Here is a 19,799-nt window from a genome sequence, read left to right on the forward strand (position 1 = left end):
GGGATGAAATAAGGAATGAACTTAACAAAAATCATGTTATACGCATAAACATACCACAGGGAATGCCGTCCTTACCTGTGTACATAGAAAGTACCAATCAAAAATAGATAAATAAACGAGTAAAAGGAAGATTAGTAGAGGAAGGAGAAGAAGGGCTGGGAGAAGGAGGGGAAAGAGGAGAAACAGGACTGAAATTTAATTCCATGCATGTAAGGTTTAGTCAAAATGAACCCACGGGGCTGGGGTGGTGGCTCAGTAGTAGAGCGCTTGTCTAGCATGGGTGAGGCCCTGGGATCCATTCTCAGTATTGCGGATAAATAAATAAACAAATAAATAAATACATCAATAACTAACTAAATAAATAAATTTAAAAACCACAGAAATTCATAAGAAAAAGAACCCAACTACTGTGTGTAATTATAATGTTCTAATAAAAAATAACTGTTGGGCTGGGGATGTGGCTCAAGCGGTAGCGCGCTCGCCTGGCATGCGTGAGGCCCGGGTTCAATCCTCAGCACCACATACAAACAAAGATGTTGTGTCCGCTGAAAACTAAAAAATAAATAAATATTAAAATTCTCTCTCTCTCCCCACTCGAAGAAACTGTGACATTTGTCTGGTATAATATCATACCTTCTGCATTCTGCTGATTCTTCTGTAGGTCATTTACCTGGTTTGCAGTCCCCATGGAGCCTATAAAGTGCTCACTGGATCTAACCCAGGCTCCCTTGCTGTTCATAGTGTGGCTGTGACCCAGCAGCCTCAGCAGCATCTGGGAGCTTGTGAGAACAGCTGAGTCTTAGGTACCACCCAGACCTGCCTAATCAGAATCTGCATTTTATTTATTTATTTCCTTGTGTATTTATGTATTTATTTTGGTACTGGGGATTGAACTCAGGGACCTTAACCACTGAGCCACATCCCCAGCCCTTTTTCATATTTTATTTAGAGACAGGGCCTCTCTAAGTTGCTGAGGCTGACTTTAAACTCATGATCCTCCTGCCTCAGCCCTCAGCCTCCTGGGCTGCTGGGATTACAGGCGTGAGCCACTGTGAAAGGCCCTAGAATTTTAAAAAGCTGCATTTTAACAAGCTCTCCAGGCATGTTGAATGTGCCTCAGATCATTCTGCATCTTAGAATCCCTGGGGAACAAGAACACTCTCCATGTCTGATTGCACCCCAGACTGAATATATAGAACTCTCTGGGTTTGGGCCTGGACTTCAAATTTAATAAAGTGCCCCAGGTGATCCTCACATACAGCCAAACTTTAGAGATATTACATTAGAAAGATTATATTAAGGTTTTGATTTTTCAAACAAGTTTTTGTAAGGATATTTCATAGGTTAAAGCTTCATTTCCAAATGCATTTACTTCAACAAAGATGATATATTTAAACATCAATGGCCACAGTGATAGGCAGACTTAGCAACACCCTGAAACCTGAAGCTTGGGCATACAGTAGAGGCTGAAGACTCAGGGTGCTCCTTTGGGTCAGCTGAGCAGTGGAGGACACAAGATTAATGGGTGAGATGGGAAAATGAATGTCCTGCTTGAGAGAGGGGGTCTTCAGAGCTGTGTGAGGGAGGAGAGGGGAAAAGTGAGGGGGGGGGGGAGAAGTCACAGGGAGGCCAAAAGATGGTGTGAGGGGGTGAAGCCAGGAGAGAAGCCTTAGTGTGGTGCAGCAGGTTTTTTCCTCAAATGTATTGAGCAGCAAGTGCTGCTCAGTCCTGAACGGAGGTGAAGGGATGATGTACATAATGAGCTTTCTGCATGCTCAGCCCTGAGCAGGGCCATGCTGGGAACACAGTGGGGACCATGGCACCCCTGTTCTTGGTCTCCTAGGCTCCCAGTAGAGAGGAGGAGACTGACACTGACCAGAGAGTGGCAGCCCATCGAGGTCAGGGGGAAGTAACCAACAACACACACTGTTGAGAGCCACAGCCGAAGAGGCCCCAGCAAACGTCCAGCTGCCAGCTGATGATTGGCTCACAGCAGCCCCAGCAAACTTCTAGCTGCCAACTGATTGGCTCCTCTGTGGTGATGCTCATTGGGCTGTTTCCCCGGCCCTTTCAGACTACGGAGCTGCTCATTGGGGGACTTCTTTTTGGCTCCGCCCATGTGACCCAGCCAATCGGCAAGAGCTGGAGGAGTGGGAGAGGTGGAGAGGCTTGTGGGAAGGTGGTGGCAGTTGGGCTCTGAAGGTTTTCCTGAGGAGCTGTGTGGTGTGGTGTGTGTGTTCTAAAAATAAAGTTCGTTTCTTTTGACAAGTGGCTCCTGAATTGTGCCCAGCCAGACTGCGGCACACACCAGAATGATCAGGGCCATGACAGAGAAGACAAAGGTGAACGCAGGCCTAGAGGAGGTGCCTGTCCCAGGTGGGAGGAGGGGACATTGAAGGAGAGATGGGGGTTGGTAGGGAGACAGGGAGGAGTGGTCCTGACAGAGAGGGCCTGTGGGACTTGAAGTGGACAAGCACCTCGGGGTGTTCACAGCATCTAAGGGAGGCTGCCTCAGTTTCCGGTTGCAGACCAGGGACCAGGTGACTTGTGAAGAATAGAGGCTGATTTGGCTTTGTGGTTGTGGAGGCTGTGGAGTCCAAGAGCATGGTGCTGACATCTGTTTGGCTTCTGGTGAGGGCCTCATGCTGCCTCAGCTTCTGGTGGGTCGTGGAGGGGGAGGCAGGGCTGTGGGAGAGAAGTAGAGCCCCAGGGGATGTCAGGCTTTGTAACAACCCACCCTTCTGGGAACTAGCCAGTTCCAAGCCCAGGTGAACTTATGCCAACAAGAAAGCCTTTTTAAAGGCCCTATTAGCTTTTTCCACAGTTAGAAGGGGGACCAAGCCTCAACATGAGTTTTGATGGGGAAAAATCAGATTCAAACCATAGCACAGGCTGATGTGCCTGGAGCAACTAATATTTAGAAAGCACAGCACACTGTTTTAGGTGTCTGAAATGTATCAGGCACCGTCCTAGGTATCCTTCACACACCATCTCTTTTTTTGGTGGGGAGGGTACCAGGGATTGAACCCAGGGGTGCTTAACCATTGAGCCACATCCCCAGCCCTTTTTATTTTTTGAGACAAGGTCTCACTGACTTGCTTAAGGCCTCACTAAATTGCTGAGGCCCTAAGCAATTTAGCAAGATGCTGTCTCAAAATCAAAAATAAAAAGGGCTGGGGATATGGCTCAGTGGGAAAGCACCCTGGGTTCAATCCTTCCAACTAACTAACTAACTAAATAAATAAATAAATAAACTCCCCTTTATATGGCAGGTAGTAGGTGAGGTGTGAAGAGCTATTGTAGAACATTAGAAATCCTAGAGGCCTAATAACCACATGCAGATATGAACCTCAATTGTATCCTGGTTCAAAAAACAAACGATCTAGCTGAACAAAACTATGGAGGACTATTTTGGTGCAATTTGGGAAATTTGAATATGAACTGAATAGGAGATTTTAAGGAATTAACTTTTTCTTATGAGTGATAATGGTGTAAAGAAACATGAGATACATGCTGAGATACATGCTGATATATTAGGAGTGATGTGAAAAGTATTTGGAAAATATTTTCAAGCATTTTGACAAAAACACATGTATACAGTTAACATGACAAAATGTAAACAATTGTTAACCTCAGGTGGTAGGCATCGGGCAACCCTTGTACTATTTCTGCTGTATGCTTAAATTTTCATAATAAAAGTTAAAAGGGGGAACAGTGTTTTTGTTTTGTTTTAATCCCTTCTGTCATGGAAATCACTTTCTAGAGGATGATTGGGGATGAATAAGAAAACCACTTGGGTGAGGGAGGGGCTGGGAGAGGGTTTCCTGCAGAGGGAGCGGTGTGACTGAGCCGGGCTGGGACTGAAAAGGCAGAGCCGGAGCTCCAGAAATGCTCTGAGCCTCCGCAGACTGGGGCCGGGGACGGGCAGGTTTTGATTCCCATCACGGCCATCACTCAGTTTCGGCTAATTTAAAGTTTGTACCTGCCTAGCACAGTATTCTCAATCCTAAAGAGATTAATATGCAGATCTGGCAAAGGAAGTAAATTAAGTAGAGACCAAATAACTCTGCCAACTACAGGTGATTACCCATCAGTTCCTAAGCAGACTGATGTGGAAGAGGGGCTTCCTGGGATGAGGATGCACCCACAGTGCGAAGGCTGAATGGGAAGGTGGCCGCACAACAAAATGCTTTGGAACAAATGGAACCTGACTACTTTAAGCGCATGACACCAACTATAAGGAAAACTCAGAAAATGATTATTAAGAAGAGAGAACCATTAAATTTTAGCGTCTCAGCTGGTGCACAGGTTTCTCCAGTAGATTAGCTGCTACACAAGATATGCTTCTTATTCACCAATCTTCTGAATTAGGTGACTTGGATACCTGGCAAGAAAATAGCAATGCATGGGAAGAAGAAGAAGAAGATGCAGCCTGGCAAGCAGAGAACAGCAGACAAAGAGAGCAGCAGAGAGGCAGAGGGAGAAAATGGAAAAGGAAGCACAGAGGCTCATATAGAAAGAACAAAATAAAATCAGTGTGAAACTTTCATAACAAATGTTCTTCAAATGTCAGTGTCAGTAGGAGAAATCTGAGCTCCTGAACCCACACATCATTTATTTGGATTTAAGAGTATTTGGAGAATACAAACTCTGCTTTATTTCAGTGCATTCATCAGGCCATCCGGGACACCAGAATTCTCCCAAAGTACCTTGAATTGTGATAGTAGGAGCAAATGTGACTCCATTTTGTTTTATGACTTCATCCTGTAAAACAATCTGCCAAGTAGAAGAGTCATAACTGGGGCAAAATGTTCTTTTCCTTTTGCTATAGAAACCTTTAAGAACACGGAACTACCTAATGGAGCATTGTTTCTGTAACTAGGGTAACGGGGCTCTGTTTCTGTAACTGGGGTGACTGGGCTAACTGTGATTGGTTAGGCTTCCCTCTGCTTGACTGCACTGTCCCGGCTTGCTTGCATTGGCTAGACCTCCCCGAACATCCCTTTTGCGGTTTTCAGACTTATAAGGAGCGCCCTTGCAATTGTTCAGGGCTGATCAGGGGAACAGCTTTATGTTCTGGTCAGCCGCCACCAGTGTGCTTCAATAAAGGCTTGATTCGATTATACGTGAGTGGTCTGGAAGTCAGTTTATGAAACTCTGGGACGAAGCTTTAACTATAACAAACTCCTAGTAATTAAGACTCAAAAGAACAAAAAAGGACTTACGAGACAATATTTTCTTCAACATGCTCCAAATATAAGACTGTAGAGAAATTATTATGAACGGAATATACCAGTACCTTTCCAGCTAGTGTTTCTAGCTAAATTAATGATTGTAAATAATTTTATGATGGAAAAGAATTCTGCTATTATGCTTTCCTTCAATATGCATAATTATAAAATAAATAATTTTTAAAAACACTTGGAATGTGACTGATAAATGCTTTAGAAACAAACTCAGTAAAGGGGTTCCATGTGTGGGAGGTGATGCTGCAGGCTGAGTGGTCAGGGAAGGCCTTATCTGAGTAGAAGGCTTTTATCTGAGTAGAGACCACAAGGAACCACAAGGGAGTGGGCAGCTGGTTATCTGATGGAGAATCATGCCAGGCTGAGCGGCCAGAGCCAGCTGGTGTATTGAGACATCTCATGTGCTCCATCCTTCCTGCCACACCAAAGAGGTCAGTGTGGCAAGAAATGAGAGAGCCAACAGCAGATCAGCAGCAGATCGAAGGGGAAATGGGAGGGTTGTTTTGTCTTTATCAAATCAAATACATCTCATTATATTTATGAATGCTCCTAAGTGCATGGACTGTCTCTGGAGGAAAACAGGAAAAAGACAGGGGACAGCCTTGGGCAGAGTTGGGCAGCTGGAACCAGGGAGCTCTACACCTTGACATTTCACTGCATGTCCTAGTGCTTTGAAATTTTGGTGTTTCTTTGCTATTTCCGATGCATGTCATAGCTTCTATGATCCCTCAAGGTCCCCTTGCATGCACAAGGACCTGTTTATAGGTCCTATGATGGGGCAGGTGCTTCACAAGATCCTTCCCTAAGGCCACTTCCCTCAATCCAGGAATCATCTCTTTGCTCACTTGGAGGAAGTGCATCAGACAAGTTTTTTTCACACAGGCATCTGTCTTGAGGACACAGCATTTCAGCCACGAGATGGCGCTCTAGCAGCCCTGCTGTCAGTTCCCTGTTGACAGGTTTGGTAATTATTTTGAACTGTTAATGTGTGGCAATTCCTTCTTTGGGGGTACTGGGGAAGTTTTTTTTTTTTTTTTTTTTTGTATGAAGGATTGAACCCAGGGGTGCTTAACTAGTGAACGACATCCCCAGCCCTTTTTTTTCGTATTTTATTTTCAGACAGGTTCTAAGTCGCTTAGGACCTCACTAAGTTGCGGATGCTGGTTTGAACTCAACAATTCTCCAGCCTCAGCCTCCAGAGGGGCTGGGATTACAGGTGTGGGCCACCACACCCAGTTGGGAAAGTTCTTTATTTGACCTACTAAAATGACTTTCAATGACTGTGATCTACATGACAAAGGCCCAAAACACAGGGAGAAAAGACCCATTGTGGCGAACACTGCACAGAAGATATTAAGAATATATTGTTTCTTAGGTATAATGAGAGTGTGACAGTTTTAAAGATCAGTATCCCACTGGGTATGCATACCGGCTTCTAGGGAAGTGGAGTTAAGAGTAAAGGCCAGCCAGGGCAACTTAGCAAGACCCTGCCTTAAACAATTGAATGGGCTGGGGATGCAGCTCACTGGAACAATCCCCAATACTGCATAATAAAAATAAAATAAAACAAAATAAAAATTAAAAAATCTGATACACACACATGCTCTGGAATAAAATATAATTTCTGAGACTTGCTTTAAAATTATCTAGAAAAGGGTACTTAAAGATGTTAAAGCTAGGTAAGGTATGTGTAAGAATTATCTCATGGTTCAAAAATGATACATAAGAAAAGTTAGCTGGGTGTGGTGGCGTATGCCTAGGATCCCAAGTTTGAGGCCAGCCTCAGCAACTTAAGGCCCTGTAAATAATTTATTGAGACCCTGTATCCAAAAAAAAAAAAAAAAAAAAATCTACACAGGCAATAAGGGTAAATACAAAGATAAATTTTTTGCCGCCCCCTGCTTTGGGGGGAGGGGTACTGGGGATTGAACGTAGGGGTACTTAACCACTGAGCAACACACAACCCCAGTCCTTTTATGTATGTGTGATATATATATTTTTTAAATGGGCACAATATATTTAATTTTTTATGTAGTGCTGAGAATTGAACCCAGGGCTCATATGTGCTAGGCAAGCGCTTATCCTTTTTTAAATTTTATTTAAAGACAGGGTCTTACTAAATTGCTGAGGTTGGCAAATTTGTAATCCTCCTGCCTCAGTCTTCAGAGCCACTGGGATTATAGGCATGTGCCACTAGGCACTAGAAGCTTTTTAAAAGCTGTTTTGCATAAATACCCATTCTATTGATTGTCTGGAGTGGAGGAAGTGGCCAAAGTTCAATTAAATTAAAAAGTAAAACAAAACAGAAAAGAGGGCTGGGATTGTGGCTCAGTGGTAGAGCGCTGCCAAGCACTCCTGTGTGACCTTAGCATGGGCGGGACCCAGACGAGACCTGGTTCGATCCTCAGCACCACATAAAAATAAAGGCATTGTGTTGTGTCCATCTACACCTTAAAAAATAAATATTGGGGCTGGGGATGTGGCTCAAGCGGTAGCGCGCTCGCCTGGCATGCGTGCGGCCCGGGTTCGATCCTCAGCACCACATACCAACAAAGATGTTGTGTCCGCCGAGAACTAAAAAATAATAAATATTAAAAAAATTCTCTCTCTCTCTCTCTAAAAAATAAATAAATAAATAAATATTAAAGAAAAGGAAATTACCCTGAGGCCTCCCACTTGTCGGGGCACTGACTGAGCTTCTTGCCCCGCTGTCCAGCTCTTACATACACACAGTCTTGGACTTTTCCAGTGAATTTTTATTAGTTAAGTCATGATTCAGGGTCCCAGGGTAGGAAGAACCAAGCACCCAGGTCCCCCTTTACCACCCTGGGAGAAGGACGGAAGACAGGAGAGGCAGGGTGGAACCAGTTCAGATCTTCCCAGGAAATGTGCCTTCTGCCCGGCGGTCATCCCAAGCTGAGACCTGTGGAAAGACAAGTCTGTGTCACTCCATATTCTGTAGGGAAGCCAAATGGATGGATCTGTCTCCCTTCTTTGTCCATCTGTATATTTAGTCAACAAATAACCACAAGTGCCTGCTGTGTGTCAACCACTGCCACAGGAGCCAGGGAACCAGAAGTTACCCTGAAGACAAAAATTGCCTTCTTGAATGAGCTGACACACTGGGGGAAGTAATGGGCAGAAACATCCCAGACTCACTGCAGGGATGTTCCTGGGGAGATGTCACTGCTCAGATGTCCCAGAGTGTGGCAGGGCCCTGCTTACTTAACCCCAGAGGCAACACTCAATGCTACTTGTCAGAACAGAAGAAAGGTGAAATACTAGGCAGCTGCATTACAATGAGGCAGATTTATGTCCTGGCACAAAAGGATCTCCTAGGATGCCTAGAGGTGGAAGTGGCAGATCAAAGGATGATTTTTTTCATTTTGAAAGAGCCTGCCAAATGTGTCATCAAGTTCAAAAAGGTCCCAGAGTGCAAAGTAAAATCCTAAGGTTGATCATAGATGTGGCATGCGTTAAAAAAATGACGGAGAGGTCTGTATCCAATTGTTAACATTCTCCTTAAGTGCTCTCTGCTTTGGGAACCTTTCTACATGCAAACTCCTTTTGATATATACTTACCAACCCACCTGCCTACACTCACACACTCCCCAGCTTTTGCTCTCTTATATGTTAGATATTAGAGGAAATTAATAAAAACATGGACAGTAGAAAATAAGTCTGAGTCCCCACCCATTACTTCCTAGTTGTGTGACCTTAGGCAAGTTACTCCACCTATCTGGGTCTCAGTTTCCAATTCTGTAAAATGAGGATATTGATCAAGTATTTACCTCATATGTTCAACCAAGTGCTTACAAAGGATCTGGCCCATTTTATATAGACATACAGTATTGGACTTTACCAGTGAATTTTTATTAGTTAAGTCATGATTCACACACCCACACACCTTAGAGCGCTTTCTGTATAAAGGTTATAGAGCTCACTTTCTCTATAAAGGTTATCAAGACAATTCTGCATCATTTATGTAACTCTGGCTGTCTCTGAATGTCCCCCATTAAAAACAATTCTGCAATGGGCATCCTTACATACAAAAATTTTTGTAGGATGCCTAGATGTGGTATTGGCAGATCAAAGGATGATTTTTTTCATGTGAAAGAGCCAGCCAAATTTAACCTCAAAAGTGACTGGACTAGGCCAGGTGCGGTGGCGCACACATGCCTGTAACCCCAGAGGCTTGGGAAGCTAAGAAGGAGGATCACGAATTCAAAGCCAGCCTCAGCAAAGGTGAGGTGCTAAGTAACTCAGTGAGACCCTGTATTTAAATAAAACCCCCAAATGGGCTGGAGATGTGGCTCAGTAGTCAAGTGCACTTGAGTTCAATCCCTGGTTTAAAAAAAAAAAAAAGCGACTTGATCAACTTACTGAACCAACAGCACTCTGCAACAAAACCTATTTTGCCAAATTTAACTCGGTAACATTAACCTTTAGTAACTTTTGGTCTGGACTGCAAGGTTAAAACAAGTACCTCTCTTGTTTTAAGCTGTGTTTCCTTGATGACCGGAGTGGAGATGAACACCTTCTCACGGCTGGGGTCCATCTGGATCCCTCATGTCAGACTTGTATATTGTCCCCAGTTCTTTCTCTTTTTGAATCCCTCAGCTGAGTTTACCTTTTTCTCCCTTTTTAATTGTTCAAACTGGCATTTAACACACACAATGCTTGGGAAAGATGGGCAATGACTGGCTGATCTGACCCCTTAGCAAATTTCCTTTTGCCCCATAATCTCACTTCATAGAAAGGAAACTTAAGGAAATCATCCGAATACAGGCAAAACCTTTCCTGTCAAGGTATTACTAAACACTAAAACATTATTTAAAATAGGGAAGAAGGCTGGCTCTTCCTCTGGAGATAGTCCATATTCTCCCTTGAAAATGCCTGTTTTCCTAAACAAACCTCTAAGTCTCTGACTGGTACATGCTGAAACTCTTTGGTCACACACGTCAAGGTCCCCCTTCTCTCCAGGAACTCCTTGGACTCTGCTTTAGAGATCTCTCTTTTCCCATAATGCCTCTTGGTGGCCCACACAGGGAACTTCGGAGGTGCTGGCTGACTGCAGTGATTCCATGGTTAAGAAGATTGTAATGTGAGGATTCCAACTCATCCCAACAAGAGACCAGTCTCTGTCCTCATTAAATTACACAGGCAAAGGCTTAAATCCCTGGTAGGGAAGGTCTTCACCCTTTGCCAGCTTGAAGCAACCATAGAAGATGGATCTTTGCTCCTCATCAACCCTTTAGTGATCTAAGTCTGGGACTGGGAAAGGAGATAGGGATTTGGGAATCAAGGGAGAAACAGCAAGTGTTCAAGGAATCATCCGTGAACCACTGAATGCAGGAAATACCCATGAACTGCTGCAGCTCCTGAGAGACTTGCTCCCATCCTTGACCCATACCCCTGCCTGCAAAGTAACGAGTACAATGTACAAGTGCAGGGAAAACTGGCACAAAACCATGCAGCTCTACCCTGACTCCACCTCTAGTCTGGCCTCTAGCAACTGGCCCTCTGCTAACACCCCAAACTAACAGGCTGCCGTCTCTCTCTGGAGATGCATGGCCTTCCCTCTTGAATGTGTAGTCCTTGCTCTTGGAATGTGTATTCCAAATGCTTCTTACCACCAACAGCCCACAGAAACCTCAATGTCTCTAGGAAAAAATAAAAAAGTAAAGAGGGCAAAAGCATGAGTCCAGTTCAAGGGGCAGAGAAGTTTTTCTAATTATTAAAGATGACAGGATGGCAGCTACCTAATAATGGAGGAGATTGTGTTGGTGTGAAAACAGGGATATAATGCATGTTACACTAAAAAGAAAAGTGCAAAACAGTATCTAGTGTATTTATAAATATAAAAAAGTACACATATATGCTAGCACACAGAAAGGGAGTATATGACTTACACTCAATTGCTAGGGGGCTCAGAAAGGGTTAATAGAGAGATCAGGGATATAGCTCAGTGGTAGAGCACTTGCCTAGCCTGTGCAAGGCCTGGGGTTTGATCAGAGTACTACAAAACAAACAAAAAACAACTGGAAGGTGCCACAATATTATCAGCCAGAACAGGAAAATGACGAAAAATTTATCTACCCCCTTTCTTTTTTAATTTGTTCTAATTAGTTACACATGACAACAGAATGCATTTCGATTCATTGTACACAAATGGATATCTGCCCCTTTACTAGTTATTAAGATTTTGTGAAGTGGTTACACAAACATTTATTTTTATTTACATCAAATTTCTGGAATAAAGAAGCCAGGGCTTGGAGAGTAATCTGGGACACCTTTGTTCCCCACCCCCTTCTTTTTTTTGGGGTGGAGTGGGGTGCAGGAGTGTGTGTTTTTTAGTCTTTGTTTTTTTTTTTTTAATTCATCAACTCATGGACAGCCCTTAGGAGAGGAAGAAGAACTGACTACACATTTCACTTCCTACATCTAGTTTAGAAAATGTGTTCCCCACTTGGTGCTCTTAGGAAGGAATATAGTTAATGCCTCATTTAATAATATATTCCTTTTTGAAAGTTGCTTTTTCTCTCCCCCCTTGAGTAAATCTAGTATTTGATGAAATTCATAAACACCGGTGGACAAAAGCTATCTCACCCCTCCTCTTTTCTAGGATGCACTCTATATGACTGTGACTTTCAAGGAAAATTTGTTGCCATTTGCTGTTTCTTTTTTTTTCAGAGGGGATTCATTTCTAACTTCTTTCACTGAAAAATGAAGAAAAGCGTTGCACTTTTTGACATACACCAAATAAATCTGGTTTGTAAAGGGAGAAAAGTGAGTATCTAAAGAATCATTCATGAACCACTGAATGTAGGAAACACTCATGAACTGTTGCAGCTACTGTTAAAAAACAACAATCTTCCCTGTCTGGAAAAAAAAAAAAAAAAATCCAGGCTGCTGGGCAAAGAGGGTCCTGTCCTGTGCAGAATGCATTTATAACCAGCCCTAATGGTGCAGAGAGAGGGGATGCCTGAGTGGAGGAGCCATACAACCAGATGCTCTCCATGTAAGGGGCAGGACTAGGGACCTGCAGGCTGGGGGGTAGGGCAATGACAGGACCAGAAACACACTTCCTAGGACCCTAGCCAACTCACACCTAATGCAGGCCCCAAGGAGGGATGAGGGATATTACAGAATCACACACTGTATTATTCAAGATTACCCCGGGAAGAAATCCTGGGCCCAGAGTACTCAAGACTCTTAGGTGAGAAAAAACCAACTGAGGAAAATATGCCTTTAAGGCATTTTGTCCTAAAGAAATAAGCCCCAAAGACTGTTGGTTTAGGATGCTTAATATACTCAAAAAATACAACATAATCTCCATTAAAAAAGAACCAGTTACATAAAACCATCTACAGGTTATTAAAATAAATATGTATTGTCACAATACAAGGCTCCAAGACACACTGATATGCCAAAGCAAGTCATAGAATAGAATATACAGTATGAGCCATTCATACATTGAAAGTTCCACAAGCTTATTATATAGTAAATCTATACTGAGAAAAATTGAATCATTTAGTAACAGTTACCTTAGGGGAAGGAGACTGGAGAGTACAGAGGGTTTTTGCTTTTTATTTTACTGTTCTGCTTCCGCTTGTTTTGTTTTTTTAAAATGAGCACTATTATTTTCATAATGGTATCACATTGTGATTGTAAGACACATAGGCTTTCACTCATATCTGAAATTAGCATCATCTATTAGTTTTCAGCAATTTAATAAAAGATTCAAGCCAGTTATATTGGTGCACGCCTGTAATCCCAACGGCTCGGGAGGCTGAGGCAAGATGATCATGAGTTCAAAGCCAGCTTCAGCAACTTAGTGAGGCCTTAAGCAACTCAGCAAGATCCTGTCTCTAAATAAAATGTAAAATAGGGCTGGAGATGTGGCTCAGTGTTTAATCCCTGGTACCCCCCCACACACCAAAAAAAAAGATTCAAACATCTTTCAACATGTCTTACAGTCAATGGGTCAATGGAGTCCTTTGATTTGATGAAACAGGTGAATGCTGAACATAAATTCTTTGCATTAAAAAAAAGAGGACATAGGGCTGGGGATGTGGCTCAAGCGGTAGCGCGCTCGCCTGGCATGCGTGCGGCCCGGGTTCGATCCTCAGCACCACATACCAACAAAGATGTTGTGTCCGCCGAGAACTAAAAAATAAATATTAAAAATTCTCTCTCTCTCTCTCTCTCTCTCTCTTAAAAAAAAAAAAAAAAAAAAAAAGAGGACATAACAAAAGGTATTAAAATATTGACAAAAGGTTTTATCAGATCAGGGGTAAAGAACTGCCTTATTGTACCGTTATTCTTTGGAGAGTCCAATCAAGTAGGTAAGGATGAAATGACCTCAGATTTACTCTAGAATATTTCAGCAAAGGAAAGAAGGAAAAGAAAAGAAATATATGAAGAAAATGTGGAAAAATCTTGGTAGCTATTCAAAATTTGGTTGATGAATATATTTGAGTGATTCAAAATTTAATTATATATAAAATTTAAAAAATGAGGGCTGGGGATATAGCTCAGTCGATAGAGTACTTGCCTCGAATGTATAAGGCCCTGGGTTCAATCCCCAGCACCACAAAAATAAAAAAGTTCATTATGAACAACAGACAGGGCTGCGTGATATATCTGTAGAGTGCATGACTAAAACTGATCTAGCAAGATAGTCCTAGTTGCCCTGGCAGAGGGTCAGGACTGGTTGAGCCGTCAGTGAGAGAAGGAAGGGAAACGATTCTAGGCTGCAGAATAGGCATGAATCCCATGGAGTGCGATGCCCTGTCCTCTCTTTATCCCCCAGACATGAATTCCCACTGAGTCACCAACATCCCCTTCTGCTAAGTCACCTCCCCAACATCACAAGAGCCCCAGTGGGAGGCACATACCCAGGATATGGGGCAGAGGGACTTGTACACACGCCGGTACCACTCACATACAGAGACATCGCCCCCTTTCGCGGTCATTGCCTTCTGGCAGCGGTGGAAGTCTGTAAAGAAAGGGGATCAGGGTCAGCCCAACCAAGGCCTGCAACATATTTTTGATCAAAATTCACCTTTTTACCTCATGAACAATTAATACATACGTATTTACACACGCAGGAAACACAAATGTACAAGTATACTGAAAGGGACTAGATACACCTCACTAAATTGATTTTGCAACCCTAAGAACTGCTGTTTAATTTGAAAATTCTGGAGTCAGCATGTGAGAGGATGAGGGAAGTCTAGAACCAGGGCAAGCAAGGGGAAGATGAGCTTGATGCCAAGTACTAGAGAGGAAGGTGGCGTGGGGGGGGGGGTTAAAAAAAAAAAGCAGGCAATTAAAAAAAATAAAATTCCTCCAGGCATTCTGTTCCTAGGCACATCCCTAGAGAAAAAAGCACTTATATCGACATAAAATAACATTGAAAAGAATATTTACAGCATCAACATTTGTAAGAACCCCCAAATGGAAATCACAAATGTCCATGAATAAATTGTGATGAACTGCACAACAATGATAATGAGCAAACCATATGCCATAGCACAGGTCAATCTGAAGTGCTGAATGAAAAAATCCAAAGACAGAAGGAGACATACAAAAGGAGACTACATATTCATGAAGTTCATAAAGAAGCAAACCTAAACGTGATGGTAAAACAAAAGCGTGGGGCTGGGGATGTGGCTCAAGCGGTAGTGCGCTCGCCTAGCATGCGAGCGGCGCTGGGTTCGATCCTCAGCACCACATACAAATAAAGATGTTGTGTCCGCCAAAAACTAGAAATAAATATTAAAAATTCTCTTTCTCTCTTTCCAAAAAAAAAAAAAAAAAAGCATGATTACCTGAAGTTGGTGGGGTCACATCTCTAGTGAGGAGAAGATATGGCATTCAAGACAGGGCACAAAGCAGGGAAGGGAAGCCAGCATACTGGCAATATCTATTTTCTTTGTGGATTATGGCCTCACAGGGTTCACTTTAGAATTATTAATTTAGCTGTACATGTTTTATTTATTTCATGTATGTTATATCACAAAGAGTCCACACACACATGCTACTTAAATTAAAAAAAACAATCATTATAGGAACCCAAATTTGTAAACAGTTAGTGATGAGGACCATCTGAGATAAGATGTCCAGAGTAAGAGGGAAGAGGGTGGGATGCCCATAAAATAAGGCAAAAGGTGAGTAACTTGAGGTGTGGGACCAGGGAAAGGTCTGTGTTCCTCCGTCACCACGCCCTGCTTACCCACGTAGTTCTGCCAGCAGTTCCTGGTCTGGTTCTGGTTGGGGAAGCGGCTGTCAAAAGGGGCAGTCTTATAGTTCTTGATTTTGGTCTTGATGTCTTCAGCCATGACGCTGACTCCTAGAGACAAAGGGAATGGGTGTTGGCAGGGGTCTTCAGGAGGCCTGAGCATGGAGATGTCAGACCAACCAGGACCAATGGAGGAGACTCAGATATATAAAATAGGTTGGGTGTGAACAAGTTATAGGGAAACTTCTTAGTAAAATCAGGCCTGCCCAGTCCCAAAATAATACTAGCTAACGTTCACTGGGTGCTTACTATATGCCAGGTCCTGTTCTACACATTTTACTCTTAGAGTCACTCTAAAAGGCAGGGCCAGGCACAGTGGTGCACGCCTGTAATCCCAGCAATTTGGGAAGCTAAGCAGAAGGATCACAAGTTTAAAGCCAGTCTCAACAACTTAATGAGACTCTGTCCCAAAATAAAAAGGACTGACAGGGGAAGACAATAGAATGAATAAGATGTAACTTTCCTACGTGCATGTATAAATATACAACCAGTGTAACTCCACGTCAGGTTCAACCATAAAAATGGGATCCTAACTGCAATGGGTTGCGCTCCATATATGTATGTCAAAATGCACCCTACTGTCATGTATATCTAAAAAAACAAATAAAAATAAATAAAAATAAAAAGGACTAGGGATGTGGCTCCATGGTAAAGTACCCCTGGGTTCAATCCTAAGTACTCTCTTTCCCCTCCTCCCCAAAAGGCAGGAATTATTACTACTATTCCTGTTGCCCATACCAGGAAGGGTCAGAGTATCTAAGTGTCTTCCCAAGGTCATATAGCATTCAAATGGTGGGCTGTTTCAGTCATTGGCAGAACCTACACTGAATAGGTTCTCTCTTTTTTTTTTTTTAAATTAGATACAGGGTCTCACTGAGTGGCTTAGCGCCTGTGCCATTGCTGAGGCTGGCTTTAAGCTTGCAATCCTCCTGCCTCAGCCTTCCTGCGATTACAGGTGGGCACCACTGAGCCTGGCTTTGCCCTGGGTTTTTAAACAAATAAAAGACCCCCTGTAGGGTCTTTTTTTTTATTTATTATTTTTTTATTGGTTATTCAAAACATTACAGATTGCAGAATCACATTGGTTACACATCCACTTTTTTACATAATGCCATAATAGTAACTGTTGTATTCTGCTACCTTTCCTATCCTCTACTATCCCCCCTCCCCTCCCCTCCCATCTTCTCTCTCTACCCCATATACTGTAATTCATTTCTCTCCTTATTTTTTTTCCCATTCCCCTCTGAATAGGTTCTCTTAATCTTTTTGGTGCCACAAACTCCTCAGGGGTCTGACAAACCCCATAAACCTCTTTCTTGGAATGTTTAAATGCATTTAAATTTTGCAAAAGATGACAAAGAAAAGCAGTAAGCAGTTATATCTAGCTGAGGATTTGCTGAGTTTTAAAATTTTGAAGAAATTATGACTGAAAATGATATTGTAACATTTGCAACAATGACCAAATATAAGAATATTTGTGATTGTTGGGTACAGAGGTGCACAACACGCCTGAAATCCAAGCAACTCAGGAGGCTGAGGCTGGAGGATCACAAGTTTAAGGCTAGTCTCAGCAACTTAGCAAGGACCTAAGCAACTTTGAGAGCCTGTCTCAAAATAAAAAGAATTTGGAATGTGGCTCAGTGGTTAAGTGATACTGGGTTTAATCCCCAGTATAAAATTAAAAAAAAAAAAAAAGGACTGAGGATGTAGCTCAGTGGTAAAGCACCCCTGAGTTCAGTCCCTAGTACCCTCCCCTGCCCTCTAAAAAAAATTTTGATTTTGATCCCTGATAAAGTTATAGCTGCTGCTAATACTACTGAAGTTGTTCCCTCCATACCTAACTGAAAGAAGTTCTTACTACATTTCAATTAGAGGTTAGTACAACTAAGGATGCAATCTCCCCTCCCCTATATCATCACCTATTCAAGAACTGGCACGCCTTGAATTCTATCAACTCTGTGCACCCAGGGTTGAAAATCTTTGATATATCTCTGAGGAGTTGACACACAGTTTTCATCTGAAATCTGAGAGAAAGTGCCTATGTTCCAGATAATCCAAGAAGCCATAGCGCCACACAGAGGTGCACAAAATACAAGCGGCCCAAAATAGTGGCAGATGCCTGGACTACTAGAATAGGCTTTTGGGGGTCCTGGGGGGAAATGAGGAGGACGGACGCGGAGGACCGCTTGGACTCAGTTGAAAGAGTAATTTTGTGCAAGATCTCAAGTTTACGTTAAAGGATAAGGGTAAATCGAAAATGTTGCGGCCCCTCCAACGTCCAAGAGGGAGAAGGGACTAGACAGGTTGAGACCCAAACAAGCCGCGTGAGGCCACACCTGTGCACTGCAGTCCCAATTAGTGGGTCCAAACCCTGACCACTGAATAGCCTCGGCTGAGCAGCTTAAAATCTCGGAGCCTATTTCCTCGTGGTAAAAGGGGATAATCACAGGACCTACCTCATAGGCCTGGTATGGAATATAAATGAAATTATATAAATTGCATGGACAATTATTACCTGGCATCAAGAAACAACTATATAACCAGACCGACAGGACCACAGGATCCCAGTGTCAAAGGCCGGCGGCCGCCGCAGAACGCAAGCTTAACCCCGTTCCCCAGGAAGCTGCGGTCGGGGTCCTCAGACCTCCTGGATGGGGTCCCAGGTTCCCGAGCCCTCCACACTCACCTAAAGACGCCCCTGCAGCAGCTCGCAGCTCAATGTGACCCTTAGCAAAAACGCCAATGTCAGACAGGAAGCGGAATTAAGACCGGCCGGAAGCTGGGTGAAACGGAAAATAAGGGAGTCTTTCCAGCGGCTAGAGCGCCTCGGAGAAGCCACTCAGGCCACGCCCACACAAGAGAACTGCGACCTCCTATTGGGCTGAACACCTATTCATCATCCCTGCCTGCCCAATGGTGAGCTTGTTAGGCATTTTGGATTGCCCTGAACTCAGGCTCGGGAGGTCAGGTTACAGATTCTACGCTCTGGCGTTACCCAGGAAGGAGAGGATTGGAGAGGGAGTGGGTTTGGGGAGAATATCTTAGCGAAAGTACTTTTATTCATGCCAGAAGTATTTATTGGCACTAATATAAGGGTTGAGAAGGCATCGCTGAAAAAAAAAAATTCCATACCCTCATCATTATTACGGGATCATTTGAAAATGAACCAGTCCCTCTGCCAGAATCCCTGGTCACAGTGTGAGGAATGCTCAGACACCACCTCCTTTATCATTCATATATTTTCTCAAACCTCAAAAAGCACAATTTAACAAAGATTTGGATGACTGAGGGCTAATAAACCAAAGTCCCTGCATCACAGAGAGAAAAGGGTTTGTGATGGATCTGGCGGAAATTGTTTCATCTGGGAAAATGGCAACTATTAATAATCTTTCTACTCACGTTTTGTCGTTGATGCCTAACTTTGTTTCACAGTACATAGCTAATCTAGTTTACAACAAAATTGTGTTGCTTCTGCCATAAAAATATAATCAGAATCTTCCTCTGAAACATGTAGTTCGAGCTATAATTTTCTCCAGCCTGGACTAAGCCCTGGCCTCCTGGCTTCCCTGTTGCCCTCTTTAGTACCTCCGTTTAGCCAAAGGAATGTTGTTCTCTTTAAAAAAAAAATGTTCTTTTTAGATATACATGACAGTATAATGTATTTTGACATATTATACATACATGGAGTGCAACCCATTCCAATTAGGATTCCATTCTTGTGGTTGAACGTGATGTGGAGTTACACTGGGTATATTCATATATGAACATAGGAAAGTTATGTCTGATTCATTCTACTGTCTTTCCTATTTCCATTCCCCCACCTTTCCCATCATTCCCCTTTGCTAATCCAATGAACTTCTGGTCCTCCCTCCCTACAACTCCTTATTGTGGGTCAGCATCCACATATCAGAGAACATTTGGCCTTTGTTTTTGGGGATTGGCTTATTTCACTCAGCATGATAGTCTCCAGTCCCATCCATTTATTGGCAAATGCCATAATTTCATTTTTATTTATGGCTGAGTAATAAGGAATTCTGTTCACACCTCTGTCAGAAGGAGCCTCTTCCTCAGCCCAGAACTTCCCCCACCCCAAATTTTGATCTGACTCTTAATCTAAAGATAAGCTCCTTACAAATGATCTACTTAATTTGGCCCCTTTATACCTTCATCTAGTCCCCTGTCTTCCTCATCCTCACCACTCCAGGCACACTAGTTATCCAGCTGTTCCCAAACATACAGTCTGGCTT

At 43.0% G+C, this 19,799-nt stretch overlaps 1 protein-coding gene and 1 pseudogene across 2 annotated transcripts; one reads left to right on the forward strand and one right to left on the reverse strand.

Moving 5' to 3' along the window:
• The first annotated feature begins 3,776 nt into the window (after window positions 1-3,776).
• LOC308637863 (receptor-binding cancer antigen expressed on SiSo cells-like) lies at window positions 3,777-4,552 on the forward strand (annotated as a pseudogene). The gene is made up of 2 exons: window positions 3,777-3,797; window positions 3,908-4,552. The product of its transcript is annotated as a receptor-binding cancer antigen expressed on SiSo cells-like (transcript).
• Window positions 4,553-7,981: 3,429 nt separating this feature from the next.
• On the reverse strand, window positions 7,982-18,385 carry COX6B1 (cytochrome c oxidase subunit 6B1). Its single transcript, XM_081275608.1, has 4 exons — window positions 18,239-18,385; window positions 15,487-15,603; window positions 14,147-14,247; window positions 7,982-8,169 (listed from the first exon to the last, which is right to left on the reverse strand). Exons 2-4 carry the CDS (start codon window positions 15,590-15,592, stop codon window positions 8,116-8,118), a joined length of 261 nt encoding a protein of 86 aa, XP_081131734.1. The 5' UTR covers window positions 15,593-15,603; window positions 18,239-18,385; the 3' UTR covers window positions 7,982-8,115.
• Between the last annotated feature and the right edge of the window lie 1,414 nt (window positions 18,386-19,799).

Source organism: Spermophilus citellus (assembly GCF_964194105.1).
Source record: "Spermophilus citellus genome assembly, chromosome: 18".
NCBI lineage: Eukaryota > Metazoa > Chordata > Mammalia > Rodentia > Sciuridae > Spermophilus > Spermophilus citellus.

Bases quoted from the DNA above. Each gene is read 5' to 3' on its own strand.
- COX6B1 (XM_081275608.1), bottom strand. From the start codon at position 15,592: ATGGCTGAAGACATCAAGACCAAAATCAAGAACTATAAGACTGCCCCT. The intron at 14,248-15,486 runs GTAAGCAGGGCG...CTTTCTTTACAG, and splicing joins CTGCTGGCAGAACTACGTGG to ACTTCCACCGCTGCCAGAAG. The intron at 8,170-14,146 runs GTATGTGCCTCC...GTCTTTCCACAG, and splicing joins CCCTCTGCCCCATATCCTGG to GTCTCAGCTTGGGATGACCG.